An 18999-nucleotide genomic window follows, 5' to 3' on the forward strand; every position below is an offset into this window, starting at 1 on the left:
CTTTCTAAAGTTGATATTTATTCTTCCGACGCTCGAAGAAATGTTCTTCCAAGTCAGCACTCCTTAGATAGTAACAAAGAGACAGCAGACGCAAAGTTAGGAAGCTGCGGTAAGGCCAGATAAGTAACAACGTAAGGCTGAATTAATTGAGGCTTTGAAGACAAAGAATATTTTAGCGGGTCAGGGAATCGTTTATATGCTGAGGCAGGGTAATCAAATACTTGGTTTTGTGGCAGTGTTCTCAATTGGTTATTGTTATCCAACATATCATGATTCATGCCAGCGACTAACAACAACAGCCCTCTTCTTCTCTTGGCCTTTGCGATTCGACCTCGTATACTCAAAGAAGCGAAACTGACGCGGTGAGTTATCCATTCATACTCGACACATGACTAGAGCCACGCTCGATGATTGTTGTCTACCCGCCTGGCAGTCAAGTGAACTTGAGATCCGATCTCATATGACGGTGCGCCTTATATCAACCTGCTCCATCCAACAAGAGGCTTAGCGAATTCTTCTCGCCTTGCGCTTGTGGCCGACGCTTTTGATCTATCTACGGGGCCAAAATACTGTCGTTTTCGCTTTCACACCTCTCAACGCGAGGTGCCTTGTTGGTTCTCCGCCGACGGTTGTCCAAGGGATCCATCCGAGCCCCAGATCGCCTGACAGGGACTCGGGAATACCACGAACATGGCATGGCATGGCGTCCATAAACTTGGCTTGGGGTCAAGGGGCCCCAGTCTGACACCGACATCGATCAAAGGCGCAGGGAGTCTCTCCCTTTATTGTCTGTTGGTTTTCTTTGTTGTTGTGTTGTCGCACTGCCTCTCCAGGATGATTATGGCCTTCACCCACAACATATATAGGTAATTCATGCTGGCATGCTCTCACAGAAGTATACTTCTATTCTGATTGCAACACACGACATATTAACTTTGTTCAAAGGTGCCGATCCACTTGCCATCTGGGTCGCGTCGTATTCGCTCCTTATTTTTGGCTCTATCGACTCTCGGGCCTCGTACTCTCGCGCCACTTATTGCATGAATCCTCGTGGGGTTCGATCTCGTTCGATCTCAGGGCCCATTTGACGGCATCTAGCGATAATTAAAAAAGAACCCCTGTTCCGTCGATTTCAGGCTGTGTACGGAGTACTCGCTTCCCATGGATCTCTCTACACTCGAAGGCCCCCCGATCCACAACCCCCGGCTCGCCGACCCGGCCTGCACCATGTCTGTTCCTCAGATACACCTCGACCATGCCTTCTTCACCAGTCCAGAAACAGAGGGGTTCCACCTCCTGCAAAGACCGGCGTCCGCCGACGCTCATGCCCTTCCTCGCCGAACAAGATATCTCAGCCCGGCCTGCATCCGCCACACCGCACGGCCCCGACATGGAGACGAAGCAGGCCCAGCCGTCGAGCTCAACTCCACTGTCCGATCCAGTCACAGCCCTAACAACAGACACAGTCACAGTCACGTCCACAGCTATCGCCACAGTAACTCAGATCTCTCCAGCTTCTCGCCGGCGCAGCGCCGTCCTCGCCGACTCACCTGGGTCGAAAGCGAGAGAATCTGGGTAGTCACCAGCTCCCCCGCCAGCTCCCCGACTTCTTCGTCAACATGGGGCGACGTCAACTGGTCCGCGGCCGCCTTCCGGCCCCCTCCGCTGCAGCATTCTCGATCAATGGACGTGACTCTTGCCCATAGCCAGGCCCTCCCGCAGCCGGACGACCTCCCGCCCCCGTACGAACGGCATTACTTTGACAGACCTCTTCCGCCCCTCCCGCCGGGGGTTGAGATGGATCCTTCGGTGGGAGGTAGTGCCTATAGCCAGAGTATGAGTCTGCATTCAGGGTACAGTGACAGTGACAGCCACAGTCACGCTGGCGCATCGCGATGGACGGAGATCGCCCGGCGGATGAACCGCACTCCGTTTGGATGAGCTTTGGGTTGGGATTGCAGGCATGTACAGAGTTGTCGCGACAGAAATTTGTTGCCACAGCAGTGAACCCTGAACCGGACAACCGGCCCGTCGGTCGGTCGAGAAGGCCTACTGACCAGGGGACCTCCATACTTCACCGACTCGTTGATGGACATTTCATGGTGAATACGAGTTCATGAGAAGGTCAATAGCCGAGTATGACACGGCTCCGAGCTCTAGATATCTGACAAGATATTCACATTTTAAGATAGTGAACTCAGAAATGCCATTTCTATTCTCTGTCCGTCTTAGTATTTATTCTCCGATGTAGATTAACTTCTCAATCTGATTCACTATTCTATAAGGAAGCGTCTTCCCTATTCTCTACACGTGGTCATACGAATTTCTCATTAGTCTACTGCCTCAACCTTCATAAAATGATGCATACATGCCTTCTAGAAGCATTATGCTAATGCTCTCAGCCAGCTACGTCTATCTGGTATACTCACCAGTCAGCCAGGACGAGTCGCACAGTAAAGAGATGGTAAGCATCCTTATGCTCGTTGATGTCGGCCATGCTGACAGCTAACATGCATGCCATGAGCATGTAGCGATTCACTGCATCCTACTTGGTCAATGTCCTTCATCCAGCACAACCCCCAGAGCACCAAGTACCTCAAATTCTGTCAAACCGAATCCCGGAGCAGTAGCAGATGGTGTATGGCTTTATGAGGTCGCTTTGCCAACCGAACTTGTTGCCAATGATATGGTGCCTGTGTCACCCTGTTTACGGTAAGGATGGCTCCTCCTACACTACGACGTACCTTATCAGGTCCTCAAGTCAAAATATCGGTTCCTGCAGACCGGCAGTCTTCCTGGGAAGGTCACGGGCTCTATCCTCATCAGGTAGTGCCGCTCGAGCACGTCGAAGTTTGCAAGAAAGGTCAAGGCTCGGATAATCGAGATAGTTGATGTTCCTCTCCTGTCTCTGGACTGGTTCCGCAGTCAAGGGAGACGCGGAACATATGATACATCAGACCTTGACCTGTCAAATCGATATAACCGGCTCTGCATCTTTTTTGAACCTGTATCAATCGGCACATGGACGGCAGCAGATGACGTCAAAACTGGAAAGAGTCATACACGACACCCCATACCTCCACGAACACCAAGCTGTCGACATGCAAAGTATCCAACTAGTCACAAACAACATCAAGCAGATAATTCAGAAAAGGCCCATGACTAATCCGAACCCCAACCCACAAGGAATGGTCTGAGCAGAGAATAGCGGCTAACGGCTGCGGCTTCGGCTTTCTTGACAGATAATCAAATCTCCCGCTTATTCTTGGACCTGGCGTATATCAGACTTCCCCTAAGGAGCGGAGCCCCAGGCACAATCTGCATCTTCGGAGCCCCGCTCAACCGATAGGCTCAAGTCTGGCGACGCTGCAGCGCAAACTAGTCGAGGGACTACCGCACCGTCACATTACCAGCAGTCAGGGTTTACACAGGACCTTGGAGAGCCGGCGCGAAGCCCTTGCACAAGACAAGTCCCGCGAGCAGTACCTGGTTTTCACGGCTGTTCCGCCAGATCAAAAAAGGGGATGAAGATAAAGGATTTGACAAGAATGAGTGAACCAGAAAACACAGGAGGACACTACTTAAGAAGTGCCCAAACACATAGCTGTGCTCCTTTCCGACTTCCACAGGAAGAATGGACCTTGGGGCCCCAGTTTGGCGCTGGGCCACCGTGATCATCGGCTCTTGGAAAAAGGAAGCGGACTGCTCCTGAGGTCCTGCACAATACAATACTGAGCTAAACTTCGTAGTCAGTGTAAGTCTATCAGGATCTGCTCGGTACCTTGCTCTGGATGCTCGAGCGTGGTTGGAGACCCCTACATCGACAGTTAAACTTGTTGTCACCATTGGTATTAACCGGGCGAATCTCGAGGTCATCATGCAGCGTTGGGAGATAATCACAGGGTCTTCCCCTGCAGCTCGCCCTTCTGCAACCATCCAACCATCCGGTTATACCGGGACAACAACACAACATCTATCACCAGGGGACAACTAGAGCTACCTTTCGACAAAGTTGTGGGGCGTCAACCAACCCGACCCGAAAGAGACATTATACTCTCAGAGCCAGCCCTTCAGAATCATGCTGAGAGACTCTGGGTCAGACAAAGTTTCCTATAGTATGCATACCTACTCCACGGCAAAAAAGCAAAGCAAGGGCTAGCTTGGTAGTCAATGAGCTTGTGGATTCACCATCAGTAAGGCATCGTTTACTAGTATGGATGGACACTCAGGTTAGACTAGCTCATCATCGTCATTAAAATCATATAATGAAGCAGACGACTGCTCTGTACATCGCATGAACCAAAAATTCCTGTACAATTTCATCCTCCCATCGTCTAGCGGACAGTGGGCAGAGACGCTCTCAGAGGCAGCTTACGCGATGAGCTGCCGACGTACACTTTCTTGGGATACTTGGTGATGACCCAGTCCTGAGCCTTCACATCCCAGTTGGCGAGATCACGACGGTTAAGATTCGTGGTCCAGACCTTCTGCTCCCCAGGAGCCAGGTAGATTCGGTCGAACTTGCGCAGAACGACCCGAGGCTCATTCGGTCCACCCAGGGAAACATACTAAAAGCGAGTTAGCCAAAATGCAGGGCAAGGAACCTGCGACTCGACTCACCAATTGAGGGACTTCATAACCAGCGACGTTGCCAGTGTTGGTGATGGTGGCCGACACCCTGACAAGATCGTGATAAAGGGTAGGGTTGCCACCAGGCGCGCCGCCAGCCTTCAGAAGGGGTTGAGGAGAACCATCCGTAGCGCCTTCGGGAATGTACTCCGAGTCCTCCCAGCCGTAGTTCGGGTCGTCAGAGGAAGCCTCGAGGTCAGTCGAGTTCAGCCAGGGGTAGATAAACTTGGTGATTCTCTTGAGGCCCTCGGGATACAGGTAGTCGGCGGCGCTACCGATCTTGCCATAAGTTGGCGCAGGCTTGGTCTCTCCGCTAGTCGGGACGTATGCCGAACTCGAACTATTGAGGGCCTGAACTCGGAGGTGAGAATATCCAAACGTTGTGTAGCTCAAGCCATGGCCAAACTCATAAATGGGGGTCTCGTTGCGCTTGTCAAAGTAACGGTAGTCGATGAAGACGCCCTCGTTGAAATCATCCTGGGGAGCGCCGTTGCCATTGTTAAGCTCGGTGAGCAAGGGAGCACCGTAAGCCTCGCGAGTCTTGCCCCAGGTAAACGGGGTCTTGGCGCTGGGGTTGACACGGCCATAGAGGACGTCGACGAGGGAGTTGCCACTCTCCTGACCGGGCAAGCCCGCCCAGATAATGGCGGTGACGTTGGGGTTGTCGTACCACCGGTCGATCAAGACGGGCCCGACACTGTGAATAACCACAATCGTGTTGTTGCAGTGGCTGACAACAGTGTCGATGACGGCTTCGCCGTTCTTCCAAAGAGTGAGATTTTTGCGGTCACCCTCGTTGCCGTCGACGTTGATGAACCCCTCGCCGGAGTCGGCGTTGACAAACACCAAAGACACACTGATTGCAATGGTCAATACTTCGTTCAGAGAACGCGTTTCCAGGGCCGCCACTCACCTGGATTGAGATGCAACATCCGCCATCTGGCTGAGAGCTCCGTTGTCAGTCACAGCAAAGACATTGCCGCCGTAGTTGATGACCTCGCGCTGGATAGCCTGCTCGGGGGTAACAAGGTAAGGGAAGTTAGCAGTACCACTACCCCAGCCCATAGCAAGAGTGCCGTTGTCACAGCCGCGGTCGGGGCAGCCGTTAGCACCCCACGGGTTGGAACCAGCGTCTTCGCCGAGAACACCCACTTTAACCTCCTTGCCGGTCAAAGGAAGAGCACCATTGTTCTTCAAGAGCACTGTGCTCGCCGCGCCAATCTCGCGAATGATCTGAGCGTGATCGCGCTGCACCTTGACGAAGTCGTTGACCTTGGTCCAGGCTCCCTCGGAGACGGCAGAATGCTCCCAGCCGTACTCATCCCGGGTCCAGGAGCTGAAGTTAGGGGGAACACGAAGACGGTCACGGCCAACCTTGTAATACGCGCTCATGATACGGACAGCCATGTCATCGACACGCCAAGCCGGAACGGTGCCGTTAAGAACACTGACAGTCAGGTTCGTGCCCCAGAAGGAGAGGCCGTCGTCGAAGGCAATGTCTCCGGGCATCGACATATCTAACCCGGCGAGGGCAGAGCCGACACCGCTGTGGTGAGCGCTCCAGTCACTCATGACGAAGCCCTGAAAGCCCAGCTCGGCCTTGAGGAGTTTGTTGAGAGTCTGACTGTTTTGGCAACCATAGCTGTTGTTGATTTGGTTGTAGGAACACATGATAGCGCCAACGCCAGCTATAGGCAGTTCGTCAGTGATTTCTTCATCGCGAGTCAAGTCTGCTGAAAATCTTACCGCGCACAGCATCTGCAAAGGGCCTGCATTCCGGGTCAGTCAAAGCTCCACGTTTGACGTGTCAGTTACTCACCAAAGGTACAACTCATGCATGGTCTTGTCATCCACGTTGGAGCTGAGAGTCTCCGTAATATTGTATCCATATCCCTGGGCCTCGCTAACCTGTCTGAAATGCTCCTGTTCGTTCAGGATGTAATGCTTGGCAGTAGCAATCACACCCGCGTCTTGGATACCCCTGATAGTTTCGGCGAAAAGTACACCAGTGAGAGCCGGATCGGGAGAGAAACCTTCCCAGATTCGGCCACCGTCGGGGTATTTGCCGAGAGGACCAGCAGCAGGCCCCAGCTGAATGTCGACGCCCTTGTCGTTGAATTCCTCACCCATGGCCTTTCCACGGAGGTAGGCGAGTGTCTTGTCCCACGTCGCGGCGACATTAGTACCAGCAGGGAAGGCGGAATTTAGATCAGCTATACAGTGACAGTCATCAGCACATGATACAAGGACTGAAAGACTCCGCAGGTATAGCTTACAGAAACGGATACCCAGAGGCGAATCCTGGCCACAAAGACCCCAGTTGATACCAAGTCTGCACCACCGCGTTTTAGCACTGAAGTAGTACGTTACTGCAGAATTGCAAACTTACCTGGGAACGCTGCCCGTTTGACCGACGCATCTGTCCATTTCCCATCTATATGAATATTTAGTGAAGAAAGCTCACTGTCGACAAGAAAGCCTCAGCCTACCCTGTACCCGTTGTAAGGTTAACCTTCTCCGCCAGTGTCATCTGAGAAACGATCTCGACGGCGCGTCGATGGGCATCCGCCCACTCGCCCTGGCCATCAGCCCAAGGCGAAGGGTAGAATGGTGGAGAGAAAGCTAATTCCTAATTATTTCCAGGAGTATTGTCAACCCTGATCGAAATAATGACGGAAAACCAGTACAAACCTGGGCATTGGCTACAGAAACAGCCGTCAGAGCGGCGACCTCGAGCCAACCGAACCTCATTGCTGAGCTGGGTGTATGTAGCCCGAAAAGAAAAGATCGACCACACAGCTCTAGTTGGGCAAGAGAGGAATGAGGAAGAGGGGGAGGGGAAAAGGGAGAACAGGGTATTAATAACCCGTCCAAAAAAATGAGAGGCAGGGAGTGACGGTGACTATTATTTTAAGGTACTACTTTGCGGTTGCACGATGATGTATGAATGTCTGGGCAAATGTACCCAAGGGCGGGCAAGGGACAGCAACTAAGCCCACATGCAGTCATGTACTAGGAAAGGCAGGTACCACTTGCCATTTGGGTATCGGAAATAATAACAGGATGGCATTGATGATCGGCATCCAGCTTCCCAATCAAGAGAATTGTGGAACTGTGCTAGAAAGAAACAATTACGGTTCTCAACCTCCATGTTATCCATGCCATGAGAGTAAGGTACGGAGTAAGCGACTAAGTGGTACAGCACGGGACGGAATGTGCCCCGATTACTTGTACTAGATCTGATCCTTCGGCCCGGTGTCTCCAAGGAGTACAGACATTAAAGGTAGAGAGAGGCAGGTCAAGTGGGCAAGACTTGGCCTCTTTCATTTCGTAACTGGAGGCGATACATGATCTAGACAATGGATTACAATACTTTCCGTAACTTGCGGTGTAATGGGCTGTTGTTGGACCACTCTTTTCTGGAAAACAACTTGAGACTAATCATGCTCAGATGGTGACGATGTTTGTTGTTTTCCTGGAGCCGAAAACTGGAGAGGTCGGAGACACGGGGTAAGACTAGCGCGTACCTCTATGGTTGGTACCTGTAGTACCCGGGTATTACCATGGATAGCTCTACCTTACCTTACTTGAAATTCAAAAACATTTCGCATTCAGGTCGAAATATGCGCCTTAAATCTCTAATTCCTTAAGCTCTGGTGTATACTGCCACGTCAAGCAATGTTCAATGTAGTGCATAACTTTGTACGGTCGATACAGATGAGGATCAAATGACACAATTACCTTCCGGGGTATGTCCGTGGCCTAAGGCTCCAGTCCCAGCCCGCAGTCCCGCCGAGTCTAGATACCCATGGCTCATTCCCGTCAAGCCACCATGACTCGGCTTCTCGGTTTACAATCGCGCATTCGAAGTAAAACCTGTTAAAGCATCAATGGCATGACAGAAGCAAGACCATGCGTAGAAGAGCAGGGATGAGCGCGCTGTCACCTCAATGTCACTGTCCCATCAAGACCCCGCATTTTCAAGCCATCTGGGTCCGGAGTCTCCGGACTTGGTCCCAAGTACAGGTATTCACGTAATCAGATCAACAAAACACGCGTGCAACTGAAGCTATCGCAACGTCAACAAGCCACCAAACGATCTCTTAGCGCGTTGTGTCTCTCGGGAACTCCTTCTAGGCATGGAGAGGCTCAAAGCAGAGTAACCCCTCTTTACATAATGCATCATCGACCCGTCAAGGGAGCATACCAGTAACAGTGCCTTACTGATGTGAATCGACAAGCGGATTCACTGCCAAGCTTGACCTTGCTTGTTTCTCCGAGTGGAATAGGTATGCATACTCGAGGTCGACGTGTAGTCAATCCCCTAGATAGCGAAGATAGATTGCGGATTTGTAATCTGGTCATAGACAGTTTACACCGGAAACTTATTGTCTCTAGGTAAACAAGAATATCATGGGTCGGGTTATGACTTACAGTACTTCTGGTAGTCAAAGATACGAAATAATACATTATGAGGATCGGACGATCATCCCTCAAATATCCCTTCCAGGCAGCAACCCACTAGTCAATGATGTATTGGAGTATTTATCCGGTATTCATCGTTTTACTCTCCAACAAGAAGTGCGACGAGGTTCGTTGATTCCAATCATTCTAACCGTCTATGAGCGAGCGGAATACATCTAAATCGCCATTGAAGACAAATACATTTGAACAATAGTAAATCCATGTGTGCATACTATGTCCCCGAAGATCCCGAAGGGAGACATATCCTTCGGCCTTGCTTCGTGCTACCAGATCTAGCATGACTGCCGCATATTACTGCTTGGCATCCTCTCAGTTGATCGGTCTGCTGTATAGGCCCTTACATGGTCAATTACTCCGATTCCCCGAAATTTGAAATTTCTCACTGTTAGTCTGTCGGGCATAATCCGTAGTTTTCCCGTCGATTTGTGGGGTTCCCACGGGGAGAGTGAGCCGGCATATGCAGCTGCAGGTTGGCGTGGTCATGAGTATGGAGTATAGAGTATCCATGGTAGTATCTAGGACCTTCTGGTCATTCAGGCCCATGACACGGAAGTGGGATACATGATGTAATGTATTGAGATGGGGCTTTAGTTACTGTACTCCTTACACTGCAAATCGTTCGGCATCACCTCCCGGCCCAAGAATTACCCGGCGTACGGACTCCAGCAGAGAAATCTTGAACCCAAAAAAGGCTCCGAAATCATCAACCCGGGACCTTATTCACTCGGTAACTGCTACTGTCGTCCAATATCATCCCGAATCTCAACTACTCGAGTAAACTCCCACGCCGATTCAAGTAGCTTAGAAGCATTTAGCGTCTAGCATCACCCTCAATCATCCATGCCGCCAAACATCAGCCCGCCTGTCCCCTTCCGTGTCTTTTGCGGAGCTTTGCAGTTTGTACGCCATACCTGTAAAAAGTGTCCGTAGCTGTCTATGGAGTAAACAATCCTCCATCGGTCAAAAATTTATGTCCAGTGTGGTGTTGATTGTGGACCGCGGAGTCCCACCTGGAGAAGGGGAGTGAATTCTCAAGTGTCAATTCACAGGCTTCACAACAAGAACAACCATGTAGCACAGACGCTAAATTACTGATGTAGCCAAGACTTAGTCCATGATGAGGCTTAGCCTACTGCTGAGCCGATGATTAGCCGTAGGGTAGGAAGGCACTTAAAGTGCTTTAAAGCCATTCCTATCGACTATCCTCGAAGGTGCCTCTAACATTTGCAGCCATCCGATGCTGCAGTCTATGGGATCATACCGAGCCTGGTATTGCTTAACTGAAGCTCATCATCACTCAAAGCCTCAAAAGGCATCAAAACACATTGGGGTCGACAAGCTCCGATCATCCTTGCATGGGTATTTCTCAACTCCATTCAGCTACTCCGAATCAATACATCATGGACTTGTGCTATGAGAGCCCTGGCTTTCAGCAACTTCCGTTACGGACTCACTCCCACAGCACAAGTTCATCTTTGCAGTTACAGCTTAGACTCTCGTCCAACTGGTGGTTTCACATGCGGATAGGGCGATGAATCACGTGATCTTAACATGTCACTCCAGGGTTATGATTGGCTGCAGATCTTTGCCGTTTCAAGCAAGCTTTATCGGCCTCGCCATGGGGAATATTCATAGTCGAAGCAGTAGGTATTCATAGCTGTAGATGAAAAGGCAATCCATCCATATGTGATTTCATTCAGTTCGGAGTTCGCATTGCTTTCTAATTTGGGTCTGCTACACATATCTTCAGGACCTTGGATTCTCTAATGCAGTTTCGCCATGACTCGGGAAAAAAACAGCACATCGCCTTCTCTGCATCCAAGCGATATCGAAGCTTGCAATACACCAGATGCCTCAAAATCTGACAACGATGCAGCCACGGCTGGTCCAGCTTCTGCATTCAAGCAACTCGGCTTTCTAGATCAGTTCCTTGCAGCCTGGATCTTCCTGGCTATGCTTATTGGGATCATTCTTGGTAACTTTGTCCCCAATACAAGCAAAGCTCTGGACAAGGGGAAATTCGTTGGTGTGTCGGTGCCTATAGGTATGACTCTGGTTTCGAAACACACAGACGGCCGGATGATGGCTCACACACGATATAGCAATCGGCCTACTAGTCATGATGTATCCCATTCTGTGTAAAGTGCGATTCGAGACCCTCCACCGGTCATTCCGCGAAAAATCTCTCTGGATTCAAGTTGCATTCAGTATCGTTGTGAACTGGATTATAGCGCCTCTATTCATGGTAGGTCGGAAACTTCGCTGATACCGCAAGGTTGGTGCTGACCATTTGAAGCTTGCCTTAGCATGGGCGTTTCTCCCCGACGAACGAGGACTCCGAGAAGGTTTAATACTAGTCGGCATCGCACGGTGTATTGCAATGGTTTGTCCCTTGTCCGTACGACGGAATACCCTGGACATGCAGGCTAATAGCTTTCAGGTCCTTGTCTGGACTGGTCTTGCAGGAGGAGACGGTGAATACTGTGCGATTCTGGTCGCAATCAACTCGATCCTGCAAATGGTTCTATTTGCTCCCCTCGCGATTCTTTTCATTCGCATCATCGGAGATGGAGACGACGGTCTGACCATCGAATATTCGTTGGCCGCAAAGAGTGTTGGTGTGTTCCTTGGCATACCACTGGGAGCAGCCATTGTCACCCGCTTCGCTTTAAGGTTCCTCATCAGCAATGAATGGTACGACAGAACCTTCGTAAAGCTGATCAGCCCGCTATCTTTGATCGGCCTTCTGTTCACGATTCTGGTACTCTTCGCTTCCCAAGGCAGGCATGTTGTCCATCAGATCGTATCGGTCGTTCGAGTCGCCGCTCCGCTCATCGTTTACTTCGCCGTCATTTTCCTCATCACCCTTCTAGTAACGCGTCGATTGGGCTTCGGTTACAAGCTGTCATGCACACAAAGTTTCACGGCGGCGAGCAACAACTTTGAGCTTGCAATCGCAGTAGCAATTGCAACATTTGGTGTCGACAGCGACCAAGCGCTAGCCGCCACAGTCGGTCCTCTCGTCGAAGTTCCCGTGCTCCTGGCGTTGGTATATGTCGTCAAGTGGTTTGCCAGGCGACAGCAATGGAAATGACGGGAAAGTTTTGACACATGCACTTTGTACATAATGCGATAATGCCTCGAAAACGGATAATAATAATAGTAAGCAAGCCCATCAGAGGTTGCTAATTTCGTCCAGAACCTGAAACAAAATCTGATTCTGCACCCTACATCCCTCTTCTGTTGTGAGGCCCTTGGAGAAGCCCGCCCATAGCCTCTGCCGAATTTCCGCGATGTCCATGCCGCGAGTGTTGTATTGCTGAATCAGTTCATCCGCTATTGCACAGAGAGTAGTATTGAGGGTGTCCCCATTATTAGGAAAACATTCTACATCTTTGTCTCCAGATGAGCAGTCGCAGAGTGGAGGCAGTCTGGGGCGTTCTGATGGGTCCCGAGGCTCTTGAGATGTAGTCTTTCCTGGGGGCTCGGGCGTGTCTGATGGTTCGTCCTTAGTGGAGAGTCGATTTTGCATTTCGGCAATACTGGCGTCCCTTTCTGGCCTATCCGACGATGATGAGCAAGGGAGGAAAGGCTTTGTCTCCTCGCAAGGAGCTTCAGGCCGGATCTCTGGCCGTTGAAGAGGCGGTAATACAACTTTCTGAGTCATAACAGACTCGACACTAGACCGCGGTTTCTCCTGAACGTCTTGAGTTGGCCTGCTTGAGCATGGGCCCGAGCATTTTTGCTCTCGGCATCGAATTTCGGGCTCGATCTCAGGCAGTCGAGACGCCGGTATTGCGACTTTCTGAATCTCAAAACCACTATCGCCGTTTTGAAATTCACTGACAGTGTTGGATGATTTGCCTCCACATGGACGCGAACACTTCGTCTCCTGACGCAAGGGTTCCGATTGAAACTCCGACCGTCGAAGAGCCGGTATCGCAACCTTCTGGGTCACAGCGGGATCATCACCAGTCCGCAGATATTCCTCGACCGTATGCGGTGGGATCCCTGAGCAAGATAGCAGGTACCTCAACTTTCTATTCTCCATTTCGAGTCGTTGTGCGGCCAATCTATGCTCGACATCCTTCTTGTGTGCTTGGTCTTGTAGAGAGGCCAGCTTCTGCTCCAAGTCGCGAATATGCTCCTGCTTCCTTGCTCTGCTCCTTCGTTGGTTCTCTCGGATGCGAGCGAGCTTGTCGACCTTCTGACCCTTCATTAGTCCAACAGAATGCAGTGGAGTGCGAGTCGCTTTCTCCAGGGCTCCAACCTTTGGGTCGCTGTCGAGATTCATCCTGCCTCAAACAGCAGTGGTAGGTCATCAAAGTACACGCAAATATCTTGTAATTGCTAATGACAGATGAGTTGCATATAGTTCTAAGCCTATGAAGGTTGTCGGCAGCGAACACTGGTGCAATCCAGCCTGAGACCTAGCCTCCGCTGCAGTTGAATGAATGATTAGGAGAATCAAGCCGGTTGGGGGATCTGGATCGGGTCCATCAATCAGTGGGTGGGACTAGTGCACGTGATTGCTGCTCTCCACTATGATCAAATGTCCAGATCCAGATCTATCAGCACCAGGAAGTGCACACCTGAAACTTGGACAGAATATATCTACCTAGATAAATCATTAAGGCGAATTGTGACATTGCTTGACCCGGCAATGAGTTTGGCTTTCTAGAACAGTTTTCAGTCTCCATTTCGAAGAGGACGCGCCCGTAGCCCGACAATAAATCTCGCTGAGCAAACTGCGACTACTTAACTAATTACTGACTGACTTTCTTTTTAGTCTGCTAAACACCATAGGAAGCTTGGATCATTATACCTGATAGGCTCGTTGACAGCGCAGAGTATCGTGGTATCATAATGTGTAATGTCTTATGGCAACCTGCAATTCAGTGGAAACTTCCTACGCACCCAGACACAGTCGTCTTCACGACGTCATCACCCGTCAGTTGGCCCATCGCCATGCCACGAAGCTTAGCATTCTTCGCACCGCGACATCCTTCGTGACTTTAGTGCTTCTCGCTTCTTCTTGAATCCTTAATTACAGCTTTGAACACTAATCACGCAAAAGCAAAGCGACCCCTGTATGCGCCACCATACACCCTCCTAGACAACTGCAACAGAAATGGTTTCCACAAGACATCATCCCCGCGAGTTCCCATCGCCATCGCGTGCCAGGTCCAGGTCAAAATCTCCAGGGCCGTCAGCCAACGGAATTACCACCAGACGATGGGTGCACACCCCATCAACGGCTGTGACCTTGTGGCTTCTGGTCTCGATTCCCCTGGTCCTATGGGATTCAGGTTACGTGTTGTTGCGACCGCATTCCATGCCAGGTCACAAGCTGCATTCGCCTGTTTGGACCCCGTACGCACTCTATGGGACAATTGACTATATCTATGGCTGGCCGGCATTCAACGCTCGGAATGGTTTTACCGTCGCGCAGACCGTCTTAAACCTTGTTGAGTCAGCGGCTTATCTCTACTACCTCTTCATCATCTATAAATATGGAGCAACAATGACTTCCGGCGGACGTGGAAAACAGCGCAAGACTCGTAAGGGTTTCTTGTGGATGTTGAAGGGCGACAAAGTCGTGTCTGGGCGCACTGGAGCGACGGCGCTCCTCGTAGCCTACAGCGCCTCCATCATGACTTTGAGTAAAACGATCCTTTACTGTGAGTGAGATGGTGTCCGTCAGTCTGTAACCAGCTAATGAGCTATCAGGGCTCAACGAGGTTTTCTCCGGATTCGCCAACATTGGACACAATGATGCTTTCACATTGATTACGATGTGGATCATTCCTAAGTAAGACTGGTCCCTGAAATCTCCACCTTGTACCGGTTCTAATAGCAGACAGTGGGCTCTGGATTGTTTTTCCTAGCTACAATATATATACCTTGGGGAAGGAGATCTTGGCCGCTCTTGAGACTTCCGCACCCGCTTCGCGGACGAAGTCGTGAGATCTCACGTTCTGTGGGATTGACATTTGATACATGACCCGTAGCACCCGTTGGCTTCAGTTTGAGACTTGGAGGGCAGTACATACAACAGGTTCGAAAGGTGATGCTGTTGCTTCAGAGACCATCCCAGCTCTAGTCAGGCTATATTGTAGAACTTACGGACTCCGCCTATTTGTGGAGTTGTCATATCTGGTGTCAAGTGTGATATAGTATGAGAAGAATGCCCATTAGGCTCCACCATGATGCTGAGTAGACGAAATCCATGTCTAGTAAGCCCATTTTAGGTCCGTCCGATTAGCGGCTGCTTTGTTGCAGTTTGGATTGTCCCAGAGCGGCCCAGCTAAGCATAGATCTCCAGAATCACTTTCCGTGAGCAGGGATACGTCCTCTCTGCTCCTGTTCATTTTCATTCATCAATATCATTCATTGTATACCCAGTATCAAGAGCTGTTCCTGCTTTCGAAGTATCTTGATTAATAATCCGACGCGACGAGATGCCAAGCCCGACCCTTCCCCATACCCACTAGCATCTACCGCCTATCCCGCAATCCCATCCAAATCCAAGCAATCTCTCCAGAAAGCAGCAAGCTACCATTATCCGTCGGTTGACCTCATTGCTCTCGCTGCTGCCTACACAAACAATGTCCCGGGCCTTGCTGCTGGGGCTACCTCACCCGTCATGATCCCACCCGAGTCCATGGAGTCTCCCGTGGCCTCTTCTGCTGGTCCGACTTTGCCCCACGACGACAGCGCTATTCCGGAAGATTTCGACATCCAAAGTCGGGCCAGCTCGCGAGATGCAGGGAGCGTCCAGACGGCAGGAGACCCAGCTGCTGCACATGATGGAGACCATGCTACCCAGCGCGACGATGCCCATAATTCCAACGACAACGGCTCCAACGGGAAGCCTCCATGGAGCGAAATGAAAACCAAGGCTGGAAAGGAGCGCAAACGTCTACCATTGGCATGTATCGCGTGTCGGAGGAAGAAGATCAGGTGCTCGGGGGAGAAGCCCGCGTGCAAGCATTGCTCGCGCTCTCGAATTCCATGTGTCTACAAGGTTACCACGAGGAAGGCGGCTCCTCGGACGGATTACATGGCGATGCTGGATAAGCGGCTAAAGCGTATGGAGGATAGAGTCATCAAGACAATTCCGAAAGACGAGACGCGAGATATGACCGCAATCGGTAGGTCAGTTGTCCGACCGCCTCAACCGGGTCAGGCATCCAAAACACAAAAGAAGCGATCGGCGGACGAAGCTTTTGCAGCGGAGATGGAAGAATGGGCGCATGAGGATCGGAGGGGACCACAAGACACATTTCCCATGCGCCGCGAGGGCAAGAGCAATGATGCAACGGGTCTTTTGACTGAAGGGGCAGAGCTTCTACCGTCGCTGGAGATCCAGGAACATCTGGCTGAGGTCTTCTTCGATTGTGTATACGGGCAGTCATACCTCCTGCTTCATAAGCCAAGCTTCATGCGGCGGCTGAAAGCGAGGACAGTCCCGCCCGTACTGATCCTCGCCGTCTGTGCTGTTTCGGCTCGATTTTCCACGCACCCGCAGCTTAGCTCAGACCCGCCTTTCCTCCGTGGAGAGAACTGGGCAAATCCTGCCGCTGCCATCGCGTTGAGCCGACATGATGAACCGAGTATAACCATTTTGATTGTGTTTTTACTATTGGGCCTTCACGAGTTCGGAACCTGCCATGGGGGGCGGAGCTGGTCTTTTGGTGGGCAGGCCCTCCGCATGGCCTACGCTTTACAGCTTCACAGGGAGCTAGACTATGATCCTCTACTGAATCAAGGCGCAGGTAATGGTGCACAGCTGAGCTTCACGGATCGGGAGATCAGGAGACGTACGATGTGGGCATGTTTCTTGATGGATCGCTACAACTCGTCTGGGAGTCAGCGTCCACCTATAGGAAACGAGAAGTTTCTGCAAATCCAGCTTCCTATCAAGGAGTCTTCATTTCAATTGGAGATACCGGGCCCTACGGAGGACCTGGAAGGAAACATTCCGAACCCCGTTCCGGATGATATCGGTCAATTGTCTAATGCAAAGGATAACATGGGCGTGTCAGCCTACATCATTCGAGCTGTGGTGATATGGGGCCGCATAGTCGATTATCTTAACCTTGGTGGGAAGAGAAAGGACCCGCATCCTCTATGGTCGCCCGAATCGGGTTATATGAAATTGAAACGACAAATCGAAGACTTCTCTGCCACCCTGCCCAGTCATTTGGCGTTCACATTTGAAAATTTACAGATTCACGCTGCAGACAAGATCGCCAACCAGTTCCTCTATCTCCATATAATCATTCACCAGAACATGTTATTCTTGAATCAATTCGCCATTCCGCTCTCGCCAGGAGGGCGGCCTCCCAAGGATATGCCCAAATCGTTCCTCAGTAACGCTGGGCGGGCCGCTGTCGAGGCAGCACATCACATCTCAGTACTAATAGACCGCGCGTCGGCCTATCCTCTTACGGTGCCGTTTGCGGGATATTGTGCTTACTCGGCGAGTACGGTACACATTTGGGGCATTTTCTCCAAGAACGCACAATTGGAAGCTCGGTCGAAAGAAAACTTACGGCACACCTATCGGTACCTCAATAAAATGAAGAAGTATTGGGGCATGTTTCACTACATGGTTGAGAGTGCCAAAGATCGTTATCGGCAGTTCGCAGATGCGGCCATCAAGGGGACCGTCGTCACCCAGAACGGCAATCAGCTCACCCCCATGTTCCAGTACGGCGACTGGTTCGACAAATATCCTCACGGCGTTTCAAGACTTCACTGGGAGGATCCTGACGCCAGGCAAAAAGACCGTGCCGATGACGCGGTGATGGGCCAAAAGCCCGAGCTTCAAAGCGTGGAGGACTTCTTCGCAAGCCTATCTCCATCCGTGCCACAGCACAGCACCCCCCATCGGCCATATCCAAGAAGAGACAGCAAGAGTATTGCTCCTCCGGACCAAGCAGCCCCTCCGCAACCAGTCGTTGACGTGGACATGAACAATGCTCCTGGGATGTTAGGAACATCTGGCACGGGATTCCCGCATCCGACAATGTACAATCAACAAGGCCGAACAACATCCTTAGCGCCAACCGGATACGACTTCGGTATTCCCCAAGATCAACTTCCGCAGTTGGATCGGCAGTTTGTCTATGGATCCTTTGCTGGGCTTGACCCTTCCCCTGCCGCCTTTGTGACTGTTGACACCCCGGGAATTTCCACTCCTGGTGGGGCAGACCCCCATGCAAACCAGGACGCATCTGCTGCGCTCTTCACCGGTCACACGGACCCCAACGCCCCGTCGGGCACCGGAGAGTACTATCAACCGAGCGCCTGGTTTTTACCTTTCAATCTCGACCCTGTCGGTGCAGGTGTTGGCCTTGATCCAAACCCTCCGGCTCCCTGTTCCAATAGCGAAAATGCCACTGCAGACTTGTCCGCGTTTGGCGGTACTGGCATACCACTGGGAGGGTATGATCTGGGAATGGCGGGGATGAATCATGGGTCCCATCGGTGATGGGTCTTGCTACCATTTTCTTTCTTTTTTTTTCCTTTGCGAGCGGTTCAGGTTGGGCGGATTCGGTGTCTGGAAAATGGATGGGAGTTCATGACTTGTATATTCTCTGTATGCTGAGCTGTTTGTGTAACTAAGTTGTATATCCCTGCTATATATCGATCCATTGTTTCTTTTGTCAACCAAATTGCCCCCTCGGAATGTTTTACTGCCCGTTATGCCGGACATTAACGACGATGTCCTTTTTGTTGTTGCCAGGTGTAACTTTGAATGATATGTTATCTCAATTTCGCTGCCATGCTGACTCGCTTACCGACAAATCATGCTGCTGGGAATTCCTTTATAGTTTATATTAATGTCTTCCCGAGTGCCTTCGGGCATTTGGTGAA

General features: G+C 51.0%; 5 protein-coding genes across 5 annotated transcripts; 3 read left to right on the plus strand and 2 right to left on the minus strand.

Annotated features, from left to right (window-relative positions):
* Positions 1-1227: 1227 nt before the first annotated feature.
* Positions 1228-1941, plus strand: Aud_010436 (uncharacterized protein; the record flags this gene model as incomplete). Its single annotated transcript, XM_043295279.1, has 1 exon — positions 1228-1941. The coding sequence occupies one exon, from the start codon at positions 1228-1230 to the stop codon at positions 1939-1941; it is 714 nt and encodes a 237-aa protein (XP_043151214.1).
* Positions 1942-4334: 2393 nt separating this feature from the next.
* On the minus strand, positions 4335-7380 carry Aud_010437 (beta-glucosidase; the record flags this gene model as incomplete). Its single annotated transcript, XM_043295280.1, has 9 exons — positions 4335-4568; positions 4621-5485; positions 5543-6317; positions 6376-6398; positions 6449-6842; positions 6906-6961; positions 7019-7063; positions 7119-7258; positions 7321-7380. The coding sequence occupies 9 exons, from the start codon at positions 7378-7380 to the stop codon at positions 4335-4337; spliced, it is 2592 nt and encodes an 863-aa protein (XP_043151215.1).
* A 3513-nt stretch (positions 7381-10893) lies between these two features.
* On the plus strand, positions 10894-12208 carry Aud_010438 (arsenic resistance protein; the record flags this gene model as incomplete). Its single annotated transcript, XM_043295281.1, has 4 exons — positions 10894-11158; positions 11217-11359; positions 11411-11497; positions 11555-12208. The coding sequence occupies 4 exons, from the start codon at positions 10894-10896 to the stop codon at positions 12206-12208; spliced, it is 1149 nt and encodes a 382-aa protein (XP_043151216.1).
* An 81-nt stretch (positions 12209-12289) lies between these two features.
* Aud_010439 (bZIP transcription factor) lies at positions 12290-13408 on the minus strand (the record flags this gene model as incomplete). Its single annotated transcript, XM_043295282.1, has 1 exon — positions 12290-13408. The coding sequence occupies one exon, from the start codon at positions 13406-13408 to the stop codon at positions 12290-12292; it is 1119 nt and encodes a 372-aa protein (XP_043151217.1).
* Positions 13409-14245: 837 nt separating this feature from the next.
* Positions 14246-18613, plus strand: Aud_010440 (putative C6 transcription factor; the record flags this gene model as incomplete). Its single annotated transcript, XM_043295283.1, has 4 exons — positions 14246-14795; positions 14845-14926; positions 14979-15077; positions 15547-18613. The coding sequence occupies 4 exons, from the start codon at positions 14246-14248 to the stop codon at positions 18611-18613; spliced, it is 3798 nt and encodes a 1265-aa protein (XP_043151218.1).
* Positions 18614-18999: the final 386 nt, after the last annotated feature.

The sequence above is a fragment of the Aspergillus udagawae genome, assembly GCF_001078395.1.
Source record: "Aspergillus udagawae IFM 46973 DNA, scaffold_9, whole genome shotgun sequence".
Taxonomy (NCBI): domain Eukaryota; kingdom Fungi; phylum Ascomycota; class Eurotiomycetes; order Eurotiales; family Aspergillaceae; genus Aspergillus; species Aspergillus udagawae.